The sequence below is a fragment of the Patella vulgata genome, chromosome 2 (assembly GCF_932274485.2).
Source record: "Patella vulgata chromosome 2, xgPatVulg1.2, whole genome shotgun sequence".
NCBI classification, from domain to species: Eukaryota; Metazoa; Mollusca; class Gastropoda; family Patellidae; genus Patella; species Patella vulgata.
The window spans coordinates 56137384-56165090 of NC_065880.2; the positions used below are offsets into that span (position 1 = coordinate 56137384).

General features: G+C 35.7%; 1 protein-coding gene across 1 annotated transcript in view; it reads left to right on the top strand.

The window, feature by feature from the left end:
* Nucleotides 1–27707, top strand: part of LOC126809471 (chromatin assembly factor 1 subunit B) — a 40385-nt gene that overhangs the window by 1057 nt on the left and 11621 nt on the right. Inside the window, exons 2-4 of the mRNA XM_050534079.1 lie at nt 8773–8902; nt 16985–17090; nt 17738–17764. Coding sequence (XP_050390036.1) covers nt 8780–8902; nt 16985–17090; nt 17738–17764 — 256 coding nt within the window. The 5' untranslated portion in view covers nt 8773–8779. The remainder of the gene's footprint in view (nt 1–8772; nt 8903–16984; nt 17091–17737; nt 17765–27707) is intronic.

The window sequence follows — 27707 nt, forward strand, 5'->3', positions numbered from 1 at the left end:
CTTAGCTGACAATAACGTGTAGATTTCAGTTTTAAAATTGGTACTAACTATTCTGAAGGGAAAATACCGCTTATGACGTCACTCAAATATGACGGAAAAGCACTTATTTTGGTGCCATTCCACGCATTAACTGGTATAGAGCATTTTGATTACATTATTGACGTCGATCTCGGATTTTAAAATTCCATAACTTTGGATCTAATTAGAATATTTTGATGAAATAATTACGTCTCGAGCTATATTTGTCAAGTGTAGCCATAATCGGGTGAAAAAATCAAATTCTAAGCCAATCAGAAACCATAAAAGCAAAGATCGTCATAGGTCAAGGGTCAATAGCCATAAATAGACCAGTGAATACCTTTTATGAGACGGAACACGTTGGATTGTTTACATTTGTCTAAGAGAATTTCTCTGCAAATATGCCGGGATTACTGGATAATACCACCTGTTAAATGTTGCATTGACATGGTAAAGACGACTTACCCCTAATCTGTGGCATAAATATGGCCAATAATTGGGAAATAGCACCAATGATTGAATGAATCTTTTATTTTCTGGAAACAAGTATTTCTTCAAAACTATTTCAGTGAATGAAACAATATCCAAGAGAAATATATACTTAATACAGATGAAAATGATTTTGGCATGCTTGAAATACTAGTTCGGTCTTATAATTATATATAATGATAAGAAAAAACAAAAATAATAATACCATGTGATCTGATCGATACAATTAATAATAAATCACCTTCATTAATTTTACTAGTTTTATAAAAAAGAAAACAATAGACTTATTATAAGAGTATAGAGAGAGAGAAATGGGGTTTAACTTCCACTCGACACAAACTAGGTAATTTTGGTTCAATTTTATTCCAATAATTCGCTTGCGTGTAGTGGTCTTTAGCAGTGGGAGGAAACCGGAGGACCCGGAGAAAACCCATGAGGTTGGATAGGCAACCCTTCTCCTTGTCAAGTACAACCGTGGAATCTAAACCACGCCAGTGGACTCAATGACAGACCTTATGATACAGCGCGCATATGCTACCCATTCGGCTACCCAACCCCCTATAAGAGAGTATAAGATTACATTTATTTAAAGAAAGAAATTAAAAAAAATAAACAAATGCAATTGTATAAATTTCCTCGTACACAACAATAACATACACCACTAGTATTAATGAAAAATGTATATAATAATAATAATAACATCATTTTTTAAAGTGTATTAAGGTTCTTATATTCACAGAATACATGTATTTACACAGAGATCAGGTCTTGTGCCCATATACACTGTACAAAATTGAAAGATATATACCAACCAGTAAATAAAAGTACATATAAGAGAAAAACAAACAGTAATTACCTAAGTAAAATGGTTCTAGTAAAATGAATTAGAAATGAAATGGTCTAATGAAGATGGGCATATACGCCATACAGTGTGCTATAAGGCAAATTTTGCCTGGGCACAGCACTATGGCCTACGTTTATATCAAATTACAACTGCCAAAGGATCTTTTTACGTGCACACCAATGTATACACAGGACCTCGACTAGACTGCTGTCCTCGTGCCTTGTCAGCCCCTCCGCCTGCACCACAGACAAGGGAAAACCGTTGGAAATGAATTAGAATAAAAAAAAGTAAAATAAAAACATATAGTAAGCATAAAGTGACAAAATATAATATGAAAATTTATTGACATGTACAGTACATTTAAGTAAAACATATTTAAAATATGTAATATTTAAAAACCGCTTACAAAAATACATGTATACAGGTGTAGGCCTACTCACATAATTTCATCAATATCATCATCACTATTAAAATCAATGTCACTGTCAGCATATGTTTGGCTGTCACTTTTATATTCGAACAATATACACAAAACCATACAAGAAAGTTTTCACTTGTAAGAAGTACATGTACATCTATTACTGATCTATCTGCAAAAGTGTAATGCAGCTTGATTTACATTCACATTGAAAATTTTGTTTGGTGCTTGATCTCTAGTCACCCTAACCCTGTCATTTGTTCAATAGAGTTTAACAAGAGGGGTTTAAATTTCCACAGCTACAATCAGGCAACCAGGGAGGAATGCGCCAGAATATGCCCCCTTTTTAACTGATGATGCAAGGGCAGAAATAATTCTTCATACATATTTTTTTCAAAAAAAGTAAGTGCACTTGTACCAACTCATCTATTTCGGTTCTAATTTTCTCCATAACATGGGGGTTGGATGGCCGAATTGTTAGCACGTGCGCACTGTATCATAAAGCCTGTCATTGAGTCAACAGGTGTGGTTTCGAATCCCCTGTTGTACGTGACCAGGAGTAGGGTTGTCTGTCCAACCTCGTGGGTTTTCTCTGGGTCCTCCCGTTTCCTCCCACTGTTAAAGATCCCTATGAGCAAGTGAATTATTGAAATAAAAAAATTAAACCATATGTTAGTCCCAAAATGACCTAGTTTGTGTCGAGTGGACGTTAAACCCCATTTCTCTCTCTCCATAACAAATTGGGTATGACTACTGCACATTGTATTTCACCTCAATAATGGTGACAGTCTTAACCATAGTGGTCTTTCTGTCTTTGACTGAGTGGACTTCTCTATTGGTCTGAGTGGTCTTGGGCGGAGTAGTCCTTGGTCTGGGTTGTCATGCATTTAGGAGAATATCTTCATCAGCTTGCATTTGCAAGAAAATGGGGAAAATGTTAAGATATGATCCGATCCCCTTAAACAAATTAACCAGACCTATTATTTTATTCTCTTTCTCTTTTTTTTTTTGCTGCTTGTTTCTAAACATCACTTTCTTCAACAATTTAGGAATCGTGATAAGTAGTAGTTATTAGCACCCTTTCCGAGGTGTATCGGTGAATATCAGGACAGTTTTGGTCGAGGGGCCCAGCCGGGGCGAAGCCGAGGATGCCCCCGACCAAAACTGTCCTGATATTCACCGATACACCGAGGAAAGGTGCTAATAAGTTACTTACATCACATTTCTATCGAGTATTGTGAACCAACATGTGAAAAATAGTATTTATCATCGAGTCGTTTCAACCGAAAAGTGACAAATACTTTCTGCTCTTTCATTATTTATCCCTTTCTGAGCCTCACGTTACATTTCATGGTAGAATGATTTCGCTGTGGAGAGACGACCTGAGTAGTATTTACACGTGTGTCTTGCTATGATACTCTGAGCGTAAAACAATCACGTGTTTGTTTAGACCACACCGTCAAAACATCTTATCTATGGCGTAGAGGACTGCGATATTATTAAATGTAGTGTAAAGGAAATGCGAAACGTGTGTCATTCCTGGTGAAAGTATGCATCGGCGGATGGTTCTTCCGTTGAAATTTATTTGTAATAAAGTTTATGACTTTCTAGGCGGTTTTTTCATCCTGCTTATTATCAATGCCTGTGAAGTGTCCAGCAAGAGAACTGCGCCTTCTATCATCACAATTAATTAAAATAATTATTCAATATTCTAATATATATATTTTGCATATTAATATAAATCAAACCAAATTATAAAATAGATGCCAATTGATATGTATAATAATTGATTTTTGTAATATGTTGTTATGTTAATTTAATGTCATTGTATATGTTTTTGAACTGCCATGTAGTTCCCCCCATTTTGTTTTGTTACTATGATTTTGACTAGTTGTTTCATGTACATTGGTTAGAGCCATCGTCTTCATTTGCGATCTGGATCGGACTAAACGTCCGCTACTGATTGCTTGATAGGTATCTAAAACGGTTTAAAAGTATCCGTGTATCAGAAATGAACAGTACTCTTTCTGTACATTACTGATACACGGATACTTTTAAGCATGTATTGCGATTAAACAGGACAGTTTTATCAAAGGTTACCAGTGGCAACAAGTAGAAGTGGGATGTAATGTTTCATACACAGTTTTGTTAACGTTGTTAACGTGGAATGTGAGAAGTAGTAAGTAGCCTCTACCACCATACCCCAGTGAGAGTTTTGTCTTCACATTCCTGCCTGGAGTTCTGATTCAGTTTTGTCCAGCAAATCGGCATTTGTCTCCGGCACATTTCCATCTAATTTGATCCACTGGATAGCACATACCTTAAATTTTTCCCAGCTTGTCGCAGTGAACGGTTTTAGCTCAGAGTTTTAACAAAATGTACACGAAGTATGCAGTTTTACTTGAGCTATCCTTCCGCCATGTACCGTTAATAACAAAATGTAAACAAATAGCAGGTGACCTTTCACCACATGACCTGTTAAACTTTTCGTCGTGTATGTTTGATTGGCCAATTATGTCACGTGATCTGTTTAAACCAGGTCACCGCGAAATTCAAATACCATTGCACATTGACAAGTAAGCCCATATTTAATTTACGTTTTCTATCAAAGGTCAAAGAATTGATAAAAGAAAAGTTGTGTAACAATACAAAGTAATACTAGAAGAATTAGATGATGTAGTTTTTTTTTAACCCGAAAGTGGTCGGGATGGAGAAACAGACGCAAGCTAGCTAGAAATTTCACACCACGGCCTACAAGTAAAATAGGATGTAATGGATAATTTACACAACAAGTAGGACACTTAAACATCTAGTACTTAGATAGAGATATTATTTATTTTCTGGAGCTTTCAAGCCAGCAAGAATGTTATTGTCCCTTTAACCATTTGAATGGGACTTTCTAATATATGGAAAAGTTGATCACCCAAGTAGCGTTACAGCGGTAGATTCTTTCATCAAAAAGAGTTAAGTTTCAAGTTTTGCTCTGAAAAACGAATTCTTAATTTCCGCAGTCGGGATTCTTCGTTTTTTTATATAAGTACAATTAATGGAGTGAATATTTAACCATATACAACTGGCGGTAGTTTTTACTTTGATGTCATAGCAGTTATATCTCTTAACAACCTGTCATGACATCATAGGTTGATATATTCGTTCATATCAACCGCTGATGACGTCATGACAGGTTGATATTTCGTGACGTCATCTCAGGTCAATATATTCGGCTCATGTCAACCGCTGATGACGTAGATGATCGAAATAATACAAAAAGACACAGAAATAAATTTTTATTCTTTTGACAATTAAAATTTGTTATGGTACAGTTTCTAACATTCAGGACCGAAATAGACGGCATACTTATCGACATACATGTATTTAGATTGGTTATCCATGTCTAAGACATCTTTCAGAATTTTCTTTTCGTCCACATTGCGATTATTTCTCCACACACTACAAGACTTGAAAGTATTTATCGCCCAAGAGTTCTTTTGTAAAGTATTTTTGGGTACAGTCCACTTAAAACAGTCGGTCAAATCCTTCTCTGAACATACCGAAAACCTTCAATCATGGTTCACTGTCAGAATTCTTGGAAAAGAATGCCTTTTGGTCCAGATTTTCTGCAGGCTTTGGATAGATCCTCGTCGATGTTTGCATTCACATCTATTCCATCGTCAATATGTTGGCTAAAAAGGATTGATAATTCGTCTGACTTCGTATTACTATCCATTTTGTTTTTGCTTTCAATTCAATAGTCCAAAATGGCGACGTATAAACAAAAACATGCACGTAATTGCACGTGATTACTTCGGTAATTTTCGCTATTTGGCGGAATCTATCAAGCAATTATCCAATCGTTGTTGCCTTTTAATGGAAGAGCCCATTAAATTTAAGGGTGAAATGGCGTTGTATATGTCGGATATAAACCTACTCTCCCTCAGATTGATATGGTCGAGAACGCTTGGGCTTCGCCCGCGCGTTCTCTACCATATCAACCTCGGGTAGGTTAATATCCTATACGTATACGGCAAAGTATCTACTTCCGCTATTTTACCGTACATCGTTTCTGATTGGCTGGAATATAGTGACGTCATCAAGTGTCAGTTCCTGGACTACATGTATTTGACCGTACATGAGATGAATTTAACCGTATACGGCTATCTCAAAAATCAGTATTAATCCCAAAATTTGAAAATATATTAAGAACACACTATTATAATTATTTTAATTTAATTTCCCATTTTGATTGATTAGAAAAATGGGTTAGGGTTCGGGTTCAAATTTATCTTCTATTTTCAGAACATCTGTACTTTCCACCATTTTGAATAAGGTATGACATCATCATACAAATTAGCCAATCAGAAACGATGTACGGTAAAATAGCGGGAGTAGATACTTTGCCGTATACAGTTAAATATCCACATCCTACAATTAACGATTGAATTTAACATTTGTACGCGTGCGCAACCCTTAGATGTTGTCTGTATTTATCAGTTACCTTGAGCTGATTTTTTTTAACGTTTATATGCAATAGACTATAGTTAAAACTTTCTAATAAGGGGAATTTCGTGGTTTACAAACGCAATATGCAGAGAGTGCTTGTCGTACTCATATTGTAGATGTTAAATATCCTTTATGATAATCCTATTTTGTTTCAAATAATTATCATGCACATCAAAAACAGAGCACACGAAAGCATTTTCAAATAGGTTCGGCAGCAGTGGTCCAAATGTCTATCATTGCATCCAGAATTCCGTATAAGAATCTACTTAGAAGTTAAAAATGCGACTCCTACACATTGCGCTCCAAACTGTGTTATAAATTATAGAATAAACCGTAAATCAATTGAACCCATTTCAAGGTGGAACTGCATGCTTTTTGATATGGTTGGGCTATTTGAGGCGCCAGATAATCTAAAAATAGAAGTCGATATCTGACAATGCGTCTCGAAAAATTATTTGATCTGTTATATGACGGAAAAATTCTGTTATTAAAAACAACCGGCATGAAAATGACTGCATAATAAATTGAAAGTTTTACAATAAGGATCTTTTAGTGAAATGTTAGATTAATTCAAGTTTAAATATATCCTTTGTGTTTGAATTACCACTTATGATTGGTTGTGTCGTATTATGTATCAATCTGGGAATTTCTGTTTACTAGCTATTGTTCTTGAAAGTAAGACGCACAATTTACGCATCGTGTCGTGTTTTCATATTTTTAATAATTATGAAACAGTCAATGCACGTCTTTTTAGGTATATTTCAGTTCTAGAAAAATGAGTTGTTGCTGGATTTATAATTGAAACGTTTTGTAACCACCGTCCACCATGTTAGAAATTGCAAATGGAGTTTTTACTCGCGAAAGCATAAGGATACATGTACTAAACATGAATAATGGCATAGCCATAATGGCACATCCTCCTATTGAATTTGACACAAAACCGGAGGCCAAATTCGCAGCGCCCTAAAATAATTAGAATCTGAGTCTTGTTACCAGTACCGTAATTTTATTTTAACCATACACGTCTGGTTAATCAAGACTAGGGAAATTATTTCATTCAATTAATTTCCAGTCTCAAATTTTTTCTGCGTATTTAGAGCTAGCAACAATGTAACTTCTAAACTAACTAAAGTGCCAACTAACAACATAGTTTTATGGTTAAATAAAAGTAACTTTCACAGTCTTGCAGTGTCGGTATGTTGCCGCGAGAGTGGATTTAAAAGATAGAAAAAGGCAGAAACTACACGAGTTGACTCTGAACCGAGAACCGTTACAATATATACGTCATTGGTTACAATCATCGAACTTAGAAATTAAATCGCCTAGTTTTAGCCAAAATTTTAATCCAGTTCGTAACTACTTATTTTTAAAAGTCCAACGAGTAAAGAATAATTTTTGACATGGCTTCATTGATAAATAAGTGAATGAATATTGTCTATTTTGTGCGACTGTTTTCTGCCTACAGTGCACGAGCGAGCCCGTGAGAGCACTTTTCTCATATTATTTTGATCTGCATGACAACATGATGTTAAAACAGGTCAGTTTATATAGTACAGATAATTGAGGCTGTGGGCCACTCTACATGTACTATAACAAGCAGGCCACAATTTCTGAATTTCTTTTCTGTAAATAACTGAATTTAGATCTACTATCTAGATTTACTGTGACTTTTAAAACCACGCAGAACATTTTTAGAGAATATTTTGTTTTCGGCTCTTGGAGTAATATGGATAGATCTAAATAAGTTCGCAGAATTATTTTATTGTTCTGTTTTGAAATGAAGTATTTTAGGTTATTTGACAGTGGCCAATTTTGAACATAATATTGTCTTTACTGGTTGTCTAATTCACTCAATATCTTACCCATCTGATGATCTAGAGAGTTAGTTCAGGATTGGCTTATATAATATGTGAATAAATGGTTAAATAGTAATTTAATATTTATCTATGACATTTGAAACCAGAAATACAATCTGCAATAGGCAGATTTATCTCTTACAGTTAGTAAGTTACATAATACGTAATAATGCATCTTTAATGGACCTTAACAGTGGGAAGAATTTTATATAGTTCCTTTACCCAAATCCACCATTATTTCTACTCAGTCCACAATAATATTTATCAATATTTAATAATATACCATTCTTCATACCAAATTGTCATTTTGGAAATTGGATTTTGGAAATTGCATTTTGATGGGCCTTTTGACACAAAAAACGTTACTATTTTAAATTAAAAATAACAATTTGGTATAAAGAACGATCATCAAATACCAATATTAATTATTGTGAAATGAGTTGAAATAATGTAGGATTGGGTAAATTGTGCTACATGACTGGACTCTAAAGTGTATGGACATATTGTGGTATCTGATTTAGCCATTCTATTTAGTAAAATGGCATAAGCTTGATCTATTCTTATGTTTTAACGTAATGTGTGATAAATGGGAATCATGAAGCTTTACATCTGATATTTATGATACTGGTTTTTTTTGAGGAATGTAGGTAGAAGATGAAGGTAATAACTCCAGAGATATCATGGCATGAAAGAGAACCTATCTACAGTGTTGATTTTCAACCTGGTAATCATAAAATGTGCAGATTAGCAAGTGGTGGAGTTGATAAGACAGTCAGAGTAAGTACAGTGTTCATGTTATGTACAATTGTTAATCTTATTTAGAGGTCCACAAATAGACAGGTGACGAAAAGTTAGTTTAAAGTAGATAAGTCTCTAACTCAATATCATCCAAAGTCTTCGACATTGAAAATATGAATTATTTGTCAATTTAAATCAACATTGATGTTGTGATATAGCGGAAAAAGATCGGCTTCTGATATCCAATATTTAAGACAAAATAAGCATTTTCTTATTGGTACACGAATCATGTACCATAATGTGTTTCAGTCCCATTTGTAAATAGGGACTCAAAGAATGAGACTAGACATATTCCACAAGTCATGTCAAACCGTGACGCCATTCTTATCTGGAGAGCACGCGCAATGAATACTATGTAGACTGGATTAACCAGACGCTAGGAATTGCCATACGATTGAGACTTCTGGTTCTGATTAGAAATAACAGTAAAAACGGAAATGATTGAATGTAAATCAGTTTATATACAGTCATATTACATGCGTTGCGACCCATTTGTGTCAATTTCTAGATCCCAAACATTAGCGATTTAGCTCCTTTAAATGTTCATTTATTCGTTGTTGTTAATTAAGCTTTCATATTACATATGAAAGCTTATTGTTTCTGTTAAGATTATTATTGTTATTTTTTTTTTGTGTTTTGTCCACAAATCGGATTTCTCAGAATCTAACCATAGGATCGTTCTGAAACTTTTACCTATCCCCCCAAAAATGGGTGGTGGCTGTTGATTAAATATATTTTCAAAACGTTTTACGAATCCGAAATCACCGAATTTTACGAAGGAATGCATTTGACCTACAATGCTGTAACTTTGTGACTATTTGACCTATTTTACTATTTCTTTTTTCTTTGAGTATCTTGAAACATTTACTTCAAATCTGCAATTTCGGATTTTGGCATTTCGAAAATTCGTCGCTGTCATTTCGAACCGGAAGTTATTACCAATTTGACAACTTCTTTAATAGTTGTGCGATTTTCGTGAAATTTAGAATGTTAGTAGATCTTGCCAATGCGACTTCAATGATGTCCTTGGAAATTTTCTAAATTATCTCCCCTTGGTGAAATTAAGGATCAAAGTTTTCAAAAAAATCGTCAAAATATAGGTCAGAATGACCTAAAAAAAAAATTCGATACTAGACAAGTAATTACTGATTCGTACACAAAATATGGAGTTTGTCGATCGAACCGGAAGTGCCACCATCTTTAAACGTGAAAAATCAAAAAGGCTTTTTTGCTATTTTACTTACAGACTCGGGCGTCATATTTTCGGAATCCTGGAAGGAATGCCTAAAAATCTATCGGATCAGAATTTTGATTTCGGTCACGTGATGGTCACCATTTTGAATTGAAAATGAAAAATAGAAGCAATTTGAAGGGCCGGGACTTTGGAACACAAGAACTCTCCTTCTAATTAAGCTAGAATGTTCAAACTTGGTGTAGGCGTTCACTGCAAAAGAATGTACAAGTTCATTGCCTCATTGTCAAAGATCCCACTTTTCTACCCCAGTTCGGGTAATGAGGTCGAGCGTATATTGTATAGGGGATATTAAACAAGCAAACAGTATGGCTGATGTCTCCCGCCAAAACCCCAAAGTAAAAGATGACACATTAATTAATCGCACTTTCATATTTTTTTCATAAGTATCGAGCAATCAAACTATACTGTAAATTTCATCACTCTCTGTCAGATAGAAATCAAGGTTATCTTGTCCCAAAGCATCGACCAATGAAATTGCCAAGCTGTAGCTCAAAATGTTCAGTCAAGACCTGATGAACATCTACACCAAGTTTAAACATTCTAGCTCAATTAAAAGCTGGGTTGTTATGTTCCAGTACTTCATTATAACCAAAGTTATCATACCCCAAAGCATCAACCAATTCAAAGTCCCGGCCAATCAAGTTGCTTTGCTTATCCTGACTAAGAGAATGCTCATTGTCGAACTTGGTCAAGGTAATATGGTCAAGGTACTAATGTAATGAAACTATACACAAAGTTTCATCAAATTGCTTATCTCTGCTTACCCATTTTAATAGTCCCCTGCCAATCGAAAAGCCCCCCGACCCACCCACTCCACTCCCGTGTAATACATTAGGTTATAATTGTGTTACAAACGTATCACAAGGAGCATTTGAATATTCTCTCTGAGGCATCTGATACCACTTGTTCCTATTATTATTTTTTTTTTTTTGTGTCATTTCTACAAATCGGATTTCTCAGAATCTAACCATAGGATCAATCTGAAACTTTGACCTACCCCCCCCCAAAAATGGGGTGCGAATATATTTTCAAATCGTTTTTCGAATCCGAAATCACCAAATTTTACGAACAAATTCATTTGACCTACATTACTGTAACTTTGTAACTATTTGACCTATTTTACTAATTCTTTTTTTGAGGGGTGCCTTGAAACATTTACTTAAAATCTGCAATTTTGAATTTTCGAATTTCGAAAATTCGTCGCTGTGATTTTGAACCGGAAGTTGAGATCAATTTGAAAACTTTTTTAATAGTTGCACGATTTTCATGAAATTTAGAATGTAAGTAGATCTTATCAATGCGACTTCAAAAATATCATTAGAAATTTTCTAAATTATCTCCCCTTGATGAAATTAAGGATCAAAGTTTTCAAAAAAATCGACGAATTATAGGTCAGATTGCCTTGATTTTTTTTTCTTTACTAGCTACGACACTACTGATTCGTACACAAAAAATTGAGTTTGTAGCTCAAACCGGAAATGCCACCATCTTGAAATGTGAAAATTACATAAGGCTTTTTTGATATTTTACTTACAGACAAGGCAATTATATTTTCCGAATCCTTGAAGGAAAGCCGAAAAACGGTAGATAACACAATTTTGATTTCCGGCAAATGATGGACGCCATTTTGAATTGAAAATGACAATTAGTGAAAAATCCACATTTATGGGCTTGAAAACATATACAATTGGTCGTGACCTAGAGAATATGTCTCCAAGATAGCCTGGATCATGGTCGAACGTTTGGTATTTGAATATTTCAAAAATTCGAATTTCTCCTTTGATGTTTTCCGTGCCGACAAGGTTGTTTTCGAGTTTAGCTGGATTTGACTTCGCGCATGCGCTACGCTAGAACCAAAGGTACCATGAGTACTAAATTCCGGCGAGCAACTTTTCACGTTGGTACCTAGGTACCCTGAAAATTTCAAGGTGATACCTGCATTCGTTCAAGTCGTTTGTTCTTGTCACCTGCCTTTTGTCGTTTTTTTTCTAAGTCAATTTACGGCTTCCATGAGGGGAAAAAAGTGGAATTTCGCCGTGACACCGGCACCGATTGTCCGAAAACCATGAAATTTGGACACAATACGCCCATTACCACCCCGGACTCTGTGCCGTACCCCCATTTCGATCCCATTAAAAAAAAAAGAGTTTTAGCAAAAAAACGATTTTCGGAATTTAATATTGGTTTTAACCCTGTACCCAGACAAGATATACATATTATTATAATCCCTATGAAATATTTTAATTATTTACTGCTATAATATGAATTATCACTAATTCCCCGTTAAATAAATATCGGTCACCGGGTGCAGCTGTACAACTTCAAGGACCCTGGCTTCAAGTCAATTTACGGCTTTCATGAGGGGAAAAAAGTGGAATTTCGCCGTGACACCGGCACCGATTGTCCGAAAACCATGAAATTTAGACACAATTCGCCCATTACCACCCCGGACTCTGTGCCTTACTCCCATTTTGATCCGATTAAAAAAAAAGAGTTTTAGCAAAAAACCGATTTTCGGAATTTAATATTGGTTTTAATTAATTTTGAAATTGCAAATGCAAAGAGATTTTATCGCCTCTTCCTTATGTGATAGGTATTGGTACTATTCACATTATCCTTAAAAGACAATTTTTTAAAATGACCGTAACGATGTATCAACACTAGAAACCGAAATCGCCTATTTTGACCTTTTTTGACTGCTGAGGCATCCTTCCGGTGGTCCAAATCTCTGGAATTTCTAGCGGTTGGCTGCGCCGCGATGATATTTATCACATATTAAATTGAGAAAATCCTCAGATATCAAGAACAATAAAAATTCGATAAAATACGGCAATTTTTTAAGCAAAAAACCTTTGATTGTTGGGGGTGGGTTTTGAATTTATTTTGAACGTTCTCGGAATCCAACACTCTTCTATTTTTAATATGTGATAGCTAGAATCCCATCGGAATCCAACACTCTTCTATTTTTAATATGTGATAGCTAGAATCCCAAGGTACATTCTGTGCAAATTTGAAGGCAATCGGAGCACAGGAACGTTGCCTGGGTAGAGCAAAACAACCCGGTCGCGAAAATTTACCTATACTTCAAAGTGATTATCATGTTGTGTTATGATCGCCATTTTAGATCAATCTGAGTCCCTGATCCACCGTCATCTACCAAACCACTCCGAAATATAGCCAAAATCCCAAAATCGACCGTAATTTCTTTTTGCTTCGCGCATGTGCCACGCTGGAACCAAAGGTACGTTGACTACCAAATTCCGGCGAGGAACTTTTCACGTTGGTACCTAGGTGCACTGAAAACTTCAAGGCGATACCTGCATTCGTTCAGATCGTTTGTTCTTGACACGGTTCCTGCCGTTCGTTTTTTTCCGCCATTTACGGCTTCTGTAAGGGCGAAAAAAGTGGAATTTCGCCACGAAACCGGCACCGATTGTCCCAAAACCATGAAATTTGGACACAATATGCCAATTACCACTCTGTGACTTACTCCCATTTTGATCAGATTAAAAAAAGGAGTTTCAGCAAAAAATAAACAACCGATTTTCGGAATTTAAATTTGGTTTTAATTAATTTTGAAATTCCAAATGCAAAGGGATCTTATCGCCTCTTCCGTATGTGATTGCTATTAGTACTATACACATTATCCGTAAAAGACATTTTTTTTTAAAATGAGCGCAACACCAAGAACCGAAATCGACTATTTTGTCTTTATCATACATTAAATATTATATGCCATCGGTTAATTTTTATACGCCCACATTGAAATTGAATTTCAGCGATTTCCGATAATTACTGTCAGAGTTATGGCCCTTCATCACTTAAAAAAATTCTTGTGGATGCTCTAGAGGCCAAAGTTAATGTCCGATTGACTTTAAATTTATACACAGTGGTTAAGGTCATGAGACGAAGTAGGCGATTGATTTTCAGCGATATCTGATATTTACTGCCAGAGTTGTGGCCCCTGATCACTTTAAAATATCTTGTGGACGCTCTAGAGGCCAAAGTTAATATCCGATTGACTTTAAATTTATGCGCAGTGTTGTGGCCCCTGATCACTTCAAAATATCTTGTGGACGCTCTAGAGGCCAAAGTTAATATCCGATTGACTCTAAATTTATGGTCATGACACGAAGATGCCTACAGTATTGATTTTCAGCGATATCTGATATTTACTGCCATTTCCGATAATTACCGTGAGAGTTATTGCCCTTGATCACTTTAAAAAATCTTGTGGACGCTCTAGAAGCTAAATTCAATATCCGATTGACCTTAAATTTATACAGTGTTTAAGGTCATGAGATGAAGAAGCCAATTGATTTTCAGCGATTTCCGATTGAATCTTTTGAAAATCACACCTAACTCTAAAACTAAAGGCAAGAAACGGGTCGGTTTACATTGAAGCACAACTAATTCCTGTCCTGCGTACTCTATAAATATAATATACGGTTTTCTAAATATGCCTTGGATGGTAGCCACAAGTCGACAATTTTTGTTTTGTATTTTTCCCATTTTGTTCATAAGGTAAATGTAATTTTTCAGATACCTGATGACATTTATACTTATTGTTTCAATAGATTCTAATAACCCCTTTGCAGTTAATATGAAAGCTTTCATATCTGCTATGCAGATCTAGTTATTTTCCAATCTATACTAAATAGTGGAAGGAATTCTTAATACAGACTCTGGCTGAAACAATATATCAATCCAGTCTCAGTCTCAGATATATTTACAGACTGAAACATTATATACATGCAATCTCAGATATATTTACAGATTGAAACATTATATCAGGGACCGTACAATATAAATACATCTATATTTTCATAAAATTTCTGTCATTTCTCTTCTCATAAAGTTATAATGAGTAGTAGAAGACGACAACAACTCTTGTAAAGTAGGTCTAAAGTTGTAGCTGGAGGCTAGTAATCTAAACTGGGATCTCAGCGATACACAAGGGGTTCAGGAAAAAGATGAAATGAGTAGAAAGGCAACCCCCATAAAAAAATATAAAATTTCACTATTACTCAAAAAATGAGACGAAAATTTTTTTCAAAATATAAAATTAACCATAAATCGCTACTCCCAGTAATAAATTTCTGTACTAATAATTGAGTAATAAATCTGGATGTGAATAAGAAAACTTTCCAGGTATTTCATGACCCCAAGATTGCTACTCTCTTTCATTTGCTATTTGACAGTGTTCAGTCAATGTTATGATGGTATATGAAATGAAATTAAATGCAATTTGGGTTTAATGTCTTACTGTTCTGCTCCAAGTGAGCTAATGAAGAAAGGTATACGCCATACAGTGTGCTATGAGGGAAATTTTGCCCTGACAGCGGTGATAGGGCCTTCTCTTATATCAAATTCCAACTGCCAAGGGATCCTTTACGTACACACTAATGTGTACTGGGGACCCCATTTTTTGTACCATCTGAACGACTAGACAGCTGTCCTTTTCAGGTCCTGCACCACTGACAAGGGTCAAACCTTGTGGGTTTTCTCCAGGTCCTCCAGTTTCCTCCCACTGCTAAAGACCCCTACGCGCAAGGGAATTATTGAAATAAAATTAAACCATATGTTAGTCCCAAAATGACCTAGTTTGTGTCGAGTGGACGTTAAACCCCATTTCTCTCTCTCCACTGACAAGGGGAAACCACACTGGAAAACCTTTATGAAATTTCACGGCCAACACCCGGAGTGAACCCACAACCTCCAGGCTAGCTAGCCAGCATCTTACCCACTTAGCCGCTGTGGCTCCCCATGGGTATACATGTATGAACATAGGAGAAGATGACTGCATCCATTAATACCACCACTGCTACTGGTGGGACGTTCTTATCTGCATAACACTGGCTGAACACTACTTCATGGACCAGAGATAAGTTATTTATTGTTAGTGCAGTTAGGCCTATATATAAACAAAATTCATATTTGATAATGATAAAAACATAAAAAGTCATGAAATGTGATACAAACATTATAAAAATATCATAAAATTTAATAAAAACATCATAAAATTCCACAAGAAACTTTCATAAAAATATAAATTTATGACAAAAATCTATGTATGGTCCCTGTTATATACATATAATATAACAAATAAAACTGGTTGAAAGTATTTTACATGTAGAAACATTTATCCCAGTCCTGTGCAACTACGTACATGTATGTAACATGTATCTGAAGTTCTGTGATACTTTTTCAAAGAAATACAAACTGCTGTTTGCAAAAAGTCCCCAAATTCCACACCAACCATGTCTGTCCTCTTATTAATCATTGCAATGATCATGTCACTTATTCAATGGAACAAACCTCGTGGGTTTTCTCCGGGTCCTCCGATTTCCTCCCACTGCTAAAGACCCCTACGTGCAAGCAAATTATTGAAATAAAAAATTAAACCATATGTTAGTCCCGAAATGACCTAGTTTGTGTCAAGGGACGTTAAACCCCATTTCTCTCTCTCTCAATGGAACAATGAAATGTGTTAAATGAGTTACTGTAACCCAGTTAAGTAAATCTAGTTACAAATAACTATTAGAACCACTCTATTTTATTTATTTGTAAGTTTCAGACAAGGTAACTGGGCTGTTCATATTTTAGCATATGGTTTGCTTAAGCCCACAATCATTTATAGCCTTTTGAAAACTCTTGGTTGGTCGCTTTTTGTAGAAATTCATGCATCATGTTCATTTAGAAATATCTCAGCCATTGCACACTGAATATATTCAACAATAGTGACAGTTTATCTTAACAGTTCTCCATGTTTCATCTATGATATAAATTGTGGACTTTTTCTTCAGATCTGGAGTTTAACAGTAGGTACAGATGGAAAAGGGCAATTAGAATTTTTATGTAATTTACGAAGACACACTAGAGCTGTAAATTGTTGTCGTTTCTCTCCCAGTGGTAAGACCTAGACGTATAAGCATAAATTAAATTGAAACTATCAGTCTCGATTACTGATATGACCTGTAAACTGTATTGGAAAATGATTTGGCAAAATATTTTTTCAAGTTGTACTACTGTTACAAAATTTCCAGGGTCTTTGACTTTTTACTCTGACATCATGCGAGTGAAAAAGTCAACTCAGAAAGTAGAAGAGTGTAAATCACTGAACACTCTACAAGCCAAGGGTGGGTTAACACAATTTATATGGAATACAATCACTGATTTGTTACACATATAGCACAACACGAGAACAAATGTCGAAATGTTTTGCTTTATGTGGAACAAAACCAGTGATTGTATTCTATATCAGTCGCTAATTGCCATCGAAGTATTATATTCATGACATGTCATTTAAAGTTGCAATTTCATACTTTTAAGTTATATTTTTAAAATTTATTAAAATAAAGCCTTAAAATAGATGGTATCTATAAACAGTCCTACCTTGTTAAAGAATAATCCTATTAATCCTATAATTCACTATTGCCAGTTGAGAAATTGGCAAAAATTTTATTTTTATCGACAAATTCAAACGTTTGAAGTTAGCTACTCCATGGTGTAGAATAGAAAACAAGGGAGGTAATTGTGTTATTATGTTATTTTTACAGGAGATTTATTAGCCACAGCAGGTGATGGTAAGTAAAATCTATTCATTTAAAATAGTTATTGTTACTACTGGTATATTTAGTATTTATCAGTTTATGCCTTATTATAATTAGGCAAGTTGTTATTTATAGTTATGAACTACTACAGTAATTGAAGTTTTTCCCAGATATTTGAAACTTTCTTTTGCTAATTTTGTGAAGAGTCGTATTTCGCCATGGATACGTGCATAATTTGCGGAAATAACCTAAATAATGGTGGGGATGTCGTCAAGCTCTTGTGATTGGCTTGGTATCCAGTCTAGGTTTTCCCCAGATATTTGAAACTTTTTTTTGCTAATTTTGTGAAAAGAGTTGTATTTCGCCATGGATACGTGCATAATTGGCGGCAATAACCTAATTAATAGTGGGGATGTTGTTAAGCCAGTGATTCTCAACCAGTGTGCCGCGGCAGACAGGTATGCCGCGAGATCTTCATAAGTGAGCCGCGAAATTTTGAACGACACACTTAAGAAAATGGGAAAAACCATGTGATCCCAAATGAGTATTCACAGTTCATAGCTGTGGTTTTTTTTTGTCCCCTGCCTTTTGTCCGTCTGTCTGTCTGTCCGTCTGTCTGTCACACTTTTTGGGACACAATAACTCTCCTTCTAATTGACCGAGAACGTTCAAACTTGGTGTAGGTGTTTATTAGGTCAATGCCTTGATGAAGTTCGAAGATGAGCATTTTCTGCTTAGGGTAAGCAGAGATAAGCAATTTGATTGGTTGATGCTTTGGGACACGATAACTTTAGTTCTAATAAGTGAGTGATGAAACTTGGTGTATAGTTTCATTACATCAATACCTTGACTAAGTTCGATAATAAGCATTTTCTGCTCAGGGTAAGCAGAGCGATAAGCAATTTGATTGGCCGAGACTTTGGAACACAATAACTCTCCTTCTAATTGAGCTATAATGTTCAAACTTGGTGTAGGTGTTTATTAGACCAATGCCTTGATGGAGTGTGAAGATGAGCATTTTCTGCTTAGGGTAAGTAGAGATAAGCAATTTGATTGGTTGATGCTTTGGGACACGATAACTTTAGTTCCAATTAAGTGAGAGTGATGAAACTTGGTGTATAGTTTCATTACATCAATACCTTGACTAAGTTCGATATTGAGCATTTTCTGCTCAGGGTAAGGAGAGCGATATACAATTTGATTGGCCGATACTTTTCAACACAATAACTCTCCTTCTAATTGAGGTGGAATGTTCAAGCTTGGTGTAGGTGTTTATGAGGTCAATGCCTTGATAGAATGCGAAGATGAGCATTTTCTGCTTATGGTAAGTAGAGATAAGCAATTTAATTGGTTGATGCTTGGTGTATAGTTACATTACATCAATACCTTGACTAAGTTCGATGATGAGATAAATGAAATGGGGTTTAACGTCCTACTTTTCTGCTCCTATACTGGGCTAATGAAGACGGGCATACACCATACAGTGTGCTATGAGGGAAATTTTGCCCGGGCAGCGGCACTATCGCCTACTCTTATATCGAATTCCAACTGCCAGGGGATCTTTTACGTGCATTCCAATATATACACGGGACCTCAGTTTTCCGTCTCATCCGAAGGACTAGACAGCTGTCCTTGTCAGGCCCTCCGTCCTGCATCACTGACAAGGGGCAACCACGCCGGAAAATCTGGATGAACTTGCTCGGCCAATGCAGGGATCGAACACCCGACCTCCAGGCTAGCGAGCCAGCGTCTTACCCACTTAGCCACGTGGTCCCCTCGATGATGAGAATTGTCTGCTTAGGCTAAGGAGCAATAAGCATTTTGATTGGTCAAGACTTTCGAACATAACAACTCTCCTTCTAATTGAGGTAGAATGTTTAAACTTGATGTAGATGTTCTTCTTGACTGAGTTCAAGATTAACATTTCGAGCTAAAGCTAAGCAGAGATAAGCAATTTCCTTGGTCGATGCTTTTGGACAAGATAACTTTGATTCTATCTGATAGAGAGTGATGAAACTTAGTGTATAGTTGATAATCAGTTTGATTGCTCGATACTTTCGAAAAAAATAGATGTGCGATTAATTAATCAGTTTGATTGCTCGATGCTTTTAATTAAGGTAGAATGTTTAAACTTGATGTAGATGTTCATTAGGTGAATGTCTTGACCGAGTTCAATGATAAACATTTCAAGCTTAAGCTAAGCAGAACTAAGAAATTTCATTGGTCAATGCTTTTGGACAAGATAAATTTGATTCTTACTGATAGAGAGTGATGAAACTTAGTGTATAGTTGATAATCAGTTTGATTGCTTAATACTTTTGAAAAAAATAAATGTGCGATTAATTAATGTGTCATCTATTTATTTGGGGATTTCGGCGGGGGACATCATCCTCACTGTTGGCTTGTTTTATTTAATTTGAGTCATTCTATTTGTCTATGACTAGTCTGTGTCTACTGTTGTATGCCGTCTGTGACTTGCCATGTTTCAATTTGAAAAATTCAAATATTTTTGTCCCCCGCCTTTCGAAGAAAGCAGGGGACTATTAAAATGGGTTCGTCCGTCTGTCTGTCTGTCCGTCTGTCTGTCCGTCACACTTTTTGGGACACAATAACTCTCTTCCTAATTGAGCTAGAATGTTCAAACTTGGTGTATGTGTTTATTAGGTCAATGCCTTGATGGAGTTCGAAGATGAGCATTTTCCGCTTAGGGTAAGCAGAGATAAGCAATTTGATTGGTTGATGCTTTGGGACACGATAACTCTCTTCCTAATTGGGCTAGAATGTTCAAACTTGGTGTATGTGTTGATTAGGTCAATGCCTTGATGGAGTTCGAAGATGAGCATTTTCCGCTTAGGGTAAGCAGAGATAAGCAATTTTTATATCATTACCTTGACTAAGGTCCATGGTGAGAATTTTCTGCTTATTCTAAGGAGCGATAAGCAATTTGATTGTTCAAGACTTTGGAACATAACAACTCTGCTTTTAATTGAGGTAGAATGTTTAAACTTGATGTAGATGTTCATTAGGTGAATGTCTTGACTGGGTTCAATGATGAACATTTCGAGCTGAAGCTAAATAGAACTGATCAATTTCGTTGGTTGATGATTTTGGACAATATAATCTTGATTCTATCTGATAGAGAGTGATGAAACTTAGTATATAGTTTGATTGCTTGATACTTTTGAAAAAAATAAATGTGTGATTAATTAATATGTGTCATCTGTTTATTTTGGGATTTCGGCGGGGGACATCAGCCTCACTGTTGGCTTGTTCATATATATTTAGCCAGGTGTGCTGCTATTTTTATACGCCCACATTTTCATGTGGACGTATATTGTCGTCGCCCCTGTCCGTCCGGACGTCTGTCTGTCCACAATTGTTTGTGGACACTCTACAGGTCACAATTCTTATCCGAATTTGACGAAACTTGAAATATAGGTTTATCTTTAAAAGATCTCGGCTGCTTTCGATATTGGCATGTATCTGATCGAAACTTCATGGATGATGGCCCCTGTTTGTACGAAAAATCACATTTTTAGCTTGTGGACCCTATAGAGGTCACAATTTTTATCCGATTTTGTTGACACTTGAAATGTAAGTTTATAACCCAAAGATCACGGTTCCTTTTGATATTCGCGCATATCGGACTGTAACTTCCTGAATTATGGCCCCTGATTGTACGAAAAATCGCGTTTTTAGCTTGTGGACCCTAAAGAGGTCAAAATTTTTATCCGATTTTAAAAAACGTATTATATCACCGTTACACCCTAAGGACGACCGAGTTTGAATTTCGTGAAAATCGGCCCAAAATTGACAGACAAAATGGCCGCCGTTCATTCTCAAATTTTTATGCGCCTACATTTTCATGTGGACGTATATTGTCGCATATCGGACCGTAACTTCCTGAATTATGGCCCCTGATTGTACGAAAATTAACGTTTTTAGCTTGTGGACCCTATAGAGGTCATAATTTTTATTCGATTTAAAAAAACGTATTATTATATCACCGTTACACCCTAAGGATGGCGGAGTTCGAATTTCGTGAAAATAGGCCCAAAATTGACAGACAAAATGGCCGCCGTTTGTTCTCGAATAGTGTAAAAATATGGTATATCAAGGTTGTGGACCCTATAGAGGTCACAATTTTTATCTGATTTTGTTGAAACATGAAATGTAAGTTTATAACCCAAAGATCTCGGTTCCTTTCGATATTCGTAACTTCCTGAATTATGGCCCCTGATTGTACGAAAAATCGTGTTTTTAGCTTGTGGACCCTATAGAGGTCAAAATTTTTATCCAATTTAAAAAAACGTATTATTATATCACCGTTAAACCCTAAGGACGGCCGAGTTCGAATTTCGTGAAAATCGAACCAAAATTGACAGACAAAATGGCCGCCGTTCGTTCTGAAATAGCGTAAAAATATGGTATATCAAGGTTGTGGACCCTATAGAGGTCACAATTTTAATCCGATTTTGTTGAAACTTGAAATATAAGTTTATAACCCAAAGATCTCGGTTCCATTTGATATTCGCGCATATCGGACCGTAATTTCCTGAATTATGGCCCCTGATTGTACGAAAAATCCCATTTTTAGCTTGTGGACCCTACAGAGGTCATAATTTTTATCCGATTTAAAAAAAAATATTATTATATCACCGTTATACCCTAAGGACGGCTGAGTTCGAATTTCGTGAAAATCGACCTTAAACTGACAGACAAAATGGCCGCCCTTCATTCTCAAATAGTGTAAAAATATGGTATTTCAAGGTTGTGGACCCTAAAGAGGTCACAATTGTAGGTCAAAATTTTTATCCAATTTAAAAAAACGTATTATTATATCACCGTTAAACCCTAAGGACGGCCGAGTTCGAATTTCGTGAAAATCGAACCAAAATTGACAGACAAAATGGCCGCCGTTCGTTCTGAAATAGCGTAAAAATATGGTATATCAAGGTTGTGGACCCTATAGAGGTCACAATTTTAATCCGATTTTGTTGAAACTTGAAATGTAAGTTTAAAACCCAAAGATCTCGGTTCCTTTTGATATTCGCGCATATCCTGAATTATGGCCCCTGATTGTACGAAAAATCGCGTTTTTAGCTTGTGGACCCTATAGAGGTCAAAATGTTTATCCGATTTAAAAAAAACGTATTATTATATCACCGTTCGATCCTATAGATGGCTGAGTTCGTATTTGGTGAAAATGGGCCCAAAATTGACAGACAAAATGGCCGCTGTTCGTTCTCAAATAGCGTAAAAATATGGTATATTAAGGTTGTGGACCCTATAGAGGTCACAATTTTTATCTGATTTTGTTGAAACTTGAAATGTAAGTTTATAACCCAAAGATCTCGGTTCCTTTCGATATTCGTGCGTATCGAATAGTAATTTCCTGAATTATGGCCCTTGATTATAGGAAAAATCACTTTCTTTTTAGCTTGTTCTCTATCCATCTCTCGAAAATGTGGGCGTATCCTGCCTGGCAGTTGCTGGTTTCTTTGAATGGGTGATTCCAATGTCAACGGTTGTTTCTTCTTTGATTGATGATTCCATTGTGACGTGATTCTTGTCAGCTTGTTATGGACAAATCGACACCTGAAACACGCTTGAGGCTATAGGTATCCGAAACTGGAAATATATCGTCATCATCCACTTTTAAACCATGTAGTCTTGCAAATCGACACCTGAAACACGCTTGAGGCTATAGGTATCCGAAACTGGAAATATATCGTCATCATCCACTTTTAAACCATGTAGTCTTGCTCCAACGAATGATGCATTCGTATGGAAAGTAAAATTGTCACCACCATGCTATTGTGTGGCATTCACTGGAAGATCGCAATCCACCGGAACTTGATCCCAAACTGTATTGCTGGGTTAAGGAGACTAAATTGAGAACATTACAATTTGTCAAATTGCTCCTGTGACTCATCAAATGCGGTTGCACAAGTGACACCCCAAATAGTATGCTTGCATGTAGCTGCACTAGGGGTGGCTTAGAATGTATAGCATTTTGCACCTGTGAAGTCGCAGGTTGCAAACAGACATACGACTCAAGTATTAAACTGAAAATTACCCCCTGTTAGGCATGTATGTAGTGTTATCGTATCAATGATATGCTTCTATGTCCATAAATATATAGTTTGGTTCAGTGAAATAATTATTGTCCAAACTGCCGCTATCGAGTTAAAGGGCCATATTGTCTTGCATTTTGCTATTACTATCATCTAATCACCCCATAACATAATGGATGATTTTGGTGTATTCCTTGGCCCCAAAAACATACGGTTAGATACCAAAATTATCATCCTAGAAAAAATAGTATGGGGGTTATAGGTGATTATTTGAAATGAAGGCCGTCTTGGACGCCATCTTGGATTTCAAAAAACACTCAAGAATGACTTAGGTTCAATCGGCAGATTCTTAAAGAGGACACCATAGGCTACTAAAATCAATCATAAAAAAATCTTTGTGTACAACTTTCAGGTTCAGCCATACTTCTGCCGGACTAAGTGTTTTGACGTCAAAATAACGTCAGTGTGACGTCATTACATCACAATGCCGTCATGACGTCACACCATGACCTGCTGGCGTCGTGATAACCTTTGTTTCGATTCGTTGATATCACTTTTGTATCTAATGATAATACATTTATTGCTCTAAAACGAGCCGTTTCCAAGATATGGAGGCCAGAAAGTCCAATTGGTGGCCATCTTGGATTTATGCTAATTATGAAAAACGCTACAGGGTTTCAGCGGACAATTGTGAGTTGGGATTCCTTAAGACATCCCTTTACTAGATTCCAGTGAAAGAAATTCTTTTGCAATTTGTTCTCTGTACTTGACAAACAGAAATTATATCTCTCCGTCTATATAACTGAAACAGTAAGGTTATTTACCAAATAACTATAATTTTCAAGTATTAGAAACACACAAACAAACATGATGTCGATTGTTCTTTAATCGCGAACGACGTAAAGGTTGTACTGGATCTTGTGGTGGAAGTTCTTGTTGAACGATGTTTGGTTTGTGAGATGCATGATCATGTATATCAGTCCAATCATTTGGGTCTTCATTGGAATTATTACCATGAAAATTAACAGGATCGGCGAGGTATAGGTGACGACGATTTCTCCTAAATAATCCAAATCTGGTTCTCACCATGTACGATCTCGGTTGATTACATTTACTATGGTCCCTGGCGTTCCACGTTTCTCCCGGTCTAATTTTACAAATACTCTGTCACCTGGTTTCAGTTCTGAGAGATTTCGTGCTGAATAATGTTTATTAAAATTACGTTGTGAGCACTGCTTTCGTTCACTATCTCTTTTTCTTACATCCTGGAGATTCGGCCATCTTGGTGTTAGATTTGTCGAAAGAGTTGGTAATGTGGTTCTGATTTGTCGTCCCATTAATAATTGAGCAGGGCTTGATCCTGTAACTTAAAGAGGAGTAGACCTATATATCAATAATGCTAATGCTGGATCACTCTGTTGTAGTATACTTTTAGCAGTCTTAACAGCTCGCTCTGCTTCTCTGTTAGCTTGTGGGAAATAAGAACTGGAAGTTACGTGCATTATACCGTAATCACTACAAAATGTTACGAACTCGGCTGAAATGAATTGTGGGCCGTTGTCGGTTGTCAGAAGTTCAGGGATGCCAAATCTAGCAAAACAGTCTTTCAACTTATGAATAGTATTACTACTGGTAGTACTACTTAAATATAAAATCTCAAGATATCTCAAAAATAGTCTACGATTACAATATACTGTTTATTATTAAAAGTAAGTAGATCTGCTCCTAAATGTTGCCAAGGACAATCTGGTAGCTGATTTAGAAGTAAAGGTTCTTTTCTTTGATTCAATCTATTTCCTTGACAGCAGGGCTCACACAGTCGGTCGCCAAAGTTGCAATTTGCGATAAAAATATGAAAGTGGCGATTAAAATTTGATTTTGGCGATAATGTTTGGCGGTACTGGCGATTCTTTTTGAGAATTGGCGGAAAAAAATCTTAAAATTCAAATCATATTTATCCTGGATTAACCATTATTGAGTGTCAATCACATGGCGGGATACTATAAATTAATCGCGTCAATGAGTAATACTAATCAGTTGTCTTGAATTAATGATTAGTTGATTGATAATTGCCAATGATGTATATAAAGCCTATCTCAAGTCATTATTTACTCCTAATGAATAATCCAAGCAGTGATTATTTGATGTTTCGTTTCGTCTTTAAAAAATAGCAATACATTGTACACGTAATCAAAATGGCCGACAGTTTCTTTCGAAGAGAATTAAATATTTTGATAGCTGAATTCCGTTTACTGTGGCTTCATATATGGCATGTGAAATATACAAGCATGCCTATCGGATATCATTATTTCAAATTATATTATCGCCACTGGTCGAAAACGTAAGAACGACTTGAATAGTGACGAGTCTTGAGCGAGAAAACAGTTCCTCATTTGTATCATATTGCCGTCGCCAAAATGCTTTAAAAGTGAATGACGGGTATAATTGTAAGTGTTCTTACAAATATAATTGACATTTATATCTTTCTATCAGGGATTCAGATTTTAATACCTTTACGGTACCTGAAAATAACAATAGTCCTATTGTAAACCAACACATAAATCTTTGGAAAATTGGCAATCCTTGGATGAGATTTGACGTATAAATACTGAAAATATATGGTGCAGTATGTTCAAATAGACTTAAGTCACCAAAAATAAAATCTGATCTTATGAAATCCAGATTTTGCTAACATATTTTTTAAAGACGGATTTTTAAAGTTGTTGTATATTGTATTGTATATATCTGTAATTGTTTTATAATCAACCTAGCTGGGGCTTAAAATTGTTAGATGTTGCCTTTTTTATCACACATTTTTGGCGGATAAAATATTCCAGTTGGCGGAAAAAAGTATGAACATTTTTTTTATATAAAAATTATCACCCATTTTGGCGGAAAAAAATTGAAAGCCCTGCTTGACAGAACTCACATGATAAAACTTTATAATCTATGTCCTTGATAATTCCTGGCCACCAAATGATCATGTTACCACGTTCGCAACATTTTGTAATTCCCAAATGCTCTTCATGAATTCTGCCAATCCTCTCCCTCCTCATAGAAACGGGAATAACGATTTGACTTCCAAATGTCAATAATCCATTCATTTCGCTTAAGCGTTCTCGAACTGAGAAATATTCAAATAAATTTTGTCTAACATTACATTTGTATTTAGGCCATCCTTTGCCAACATATCTTATTATTATTATTTATTATTATTAACATTTATAGAGCGCTATCTTCCACAAAACGTGTTCAGATGCGCTGTACAATACAATTCAATAAAATATGTAATAAAAATAAATATACATATAGGAAAACTAAATAAATCTATAGAAGTAAAACATAACATGGTAGCGCAGAATAAAATCTGATATCACAAATAGGTTTTAAAAGAATTATAAGTTAAAAGCTTTCTTAAACAAAAATGTTTTAAGAAGTGACTTAAAAGAGATTAAATTTGTGCAGCATCTTATATTAAAAGGTAAAGAATTCCATAATTTCGGTGCCTGGACGGTAAAAGATCGATCTCCAAAAGATAAAAGTCTTGCTGATTTATTTACAAGTAAAAAATGATCAGATGAAGAGCGTAGAGTGCGACGACTCGGTGTGTACATTTTTAAAAGTGAAGATAAATAAGAAGGTGACATATCATTCATACATTTAAATGTTAAAAGGAGGATTTTAAATTCAATTCTAAAAATAATCGGTAACCAATGGAGTTTCTGTAAAATAGGAGTAATATGGTCATTATAATTACTTCCGGTGATGAGCCTTGCTGCTGAATTTTGAACTTTTTGTAATTTGTTAGTGATGCGTAAAGGAGTACCAATCAGTAAAGAGTTACATTGATCTAGACGAGAGGTGATGAGAGAATGGACAAGAGTTTTAACAGATGAAGT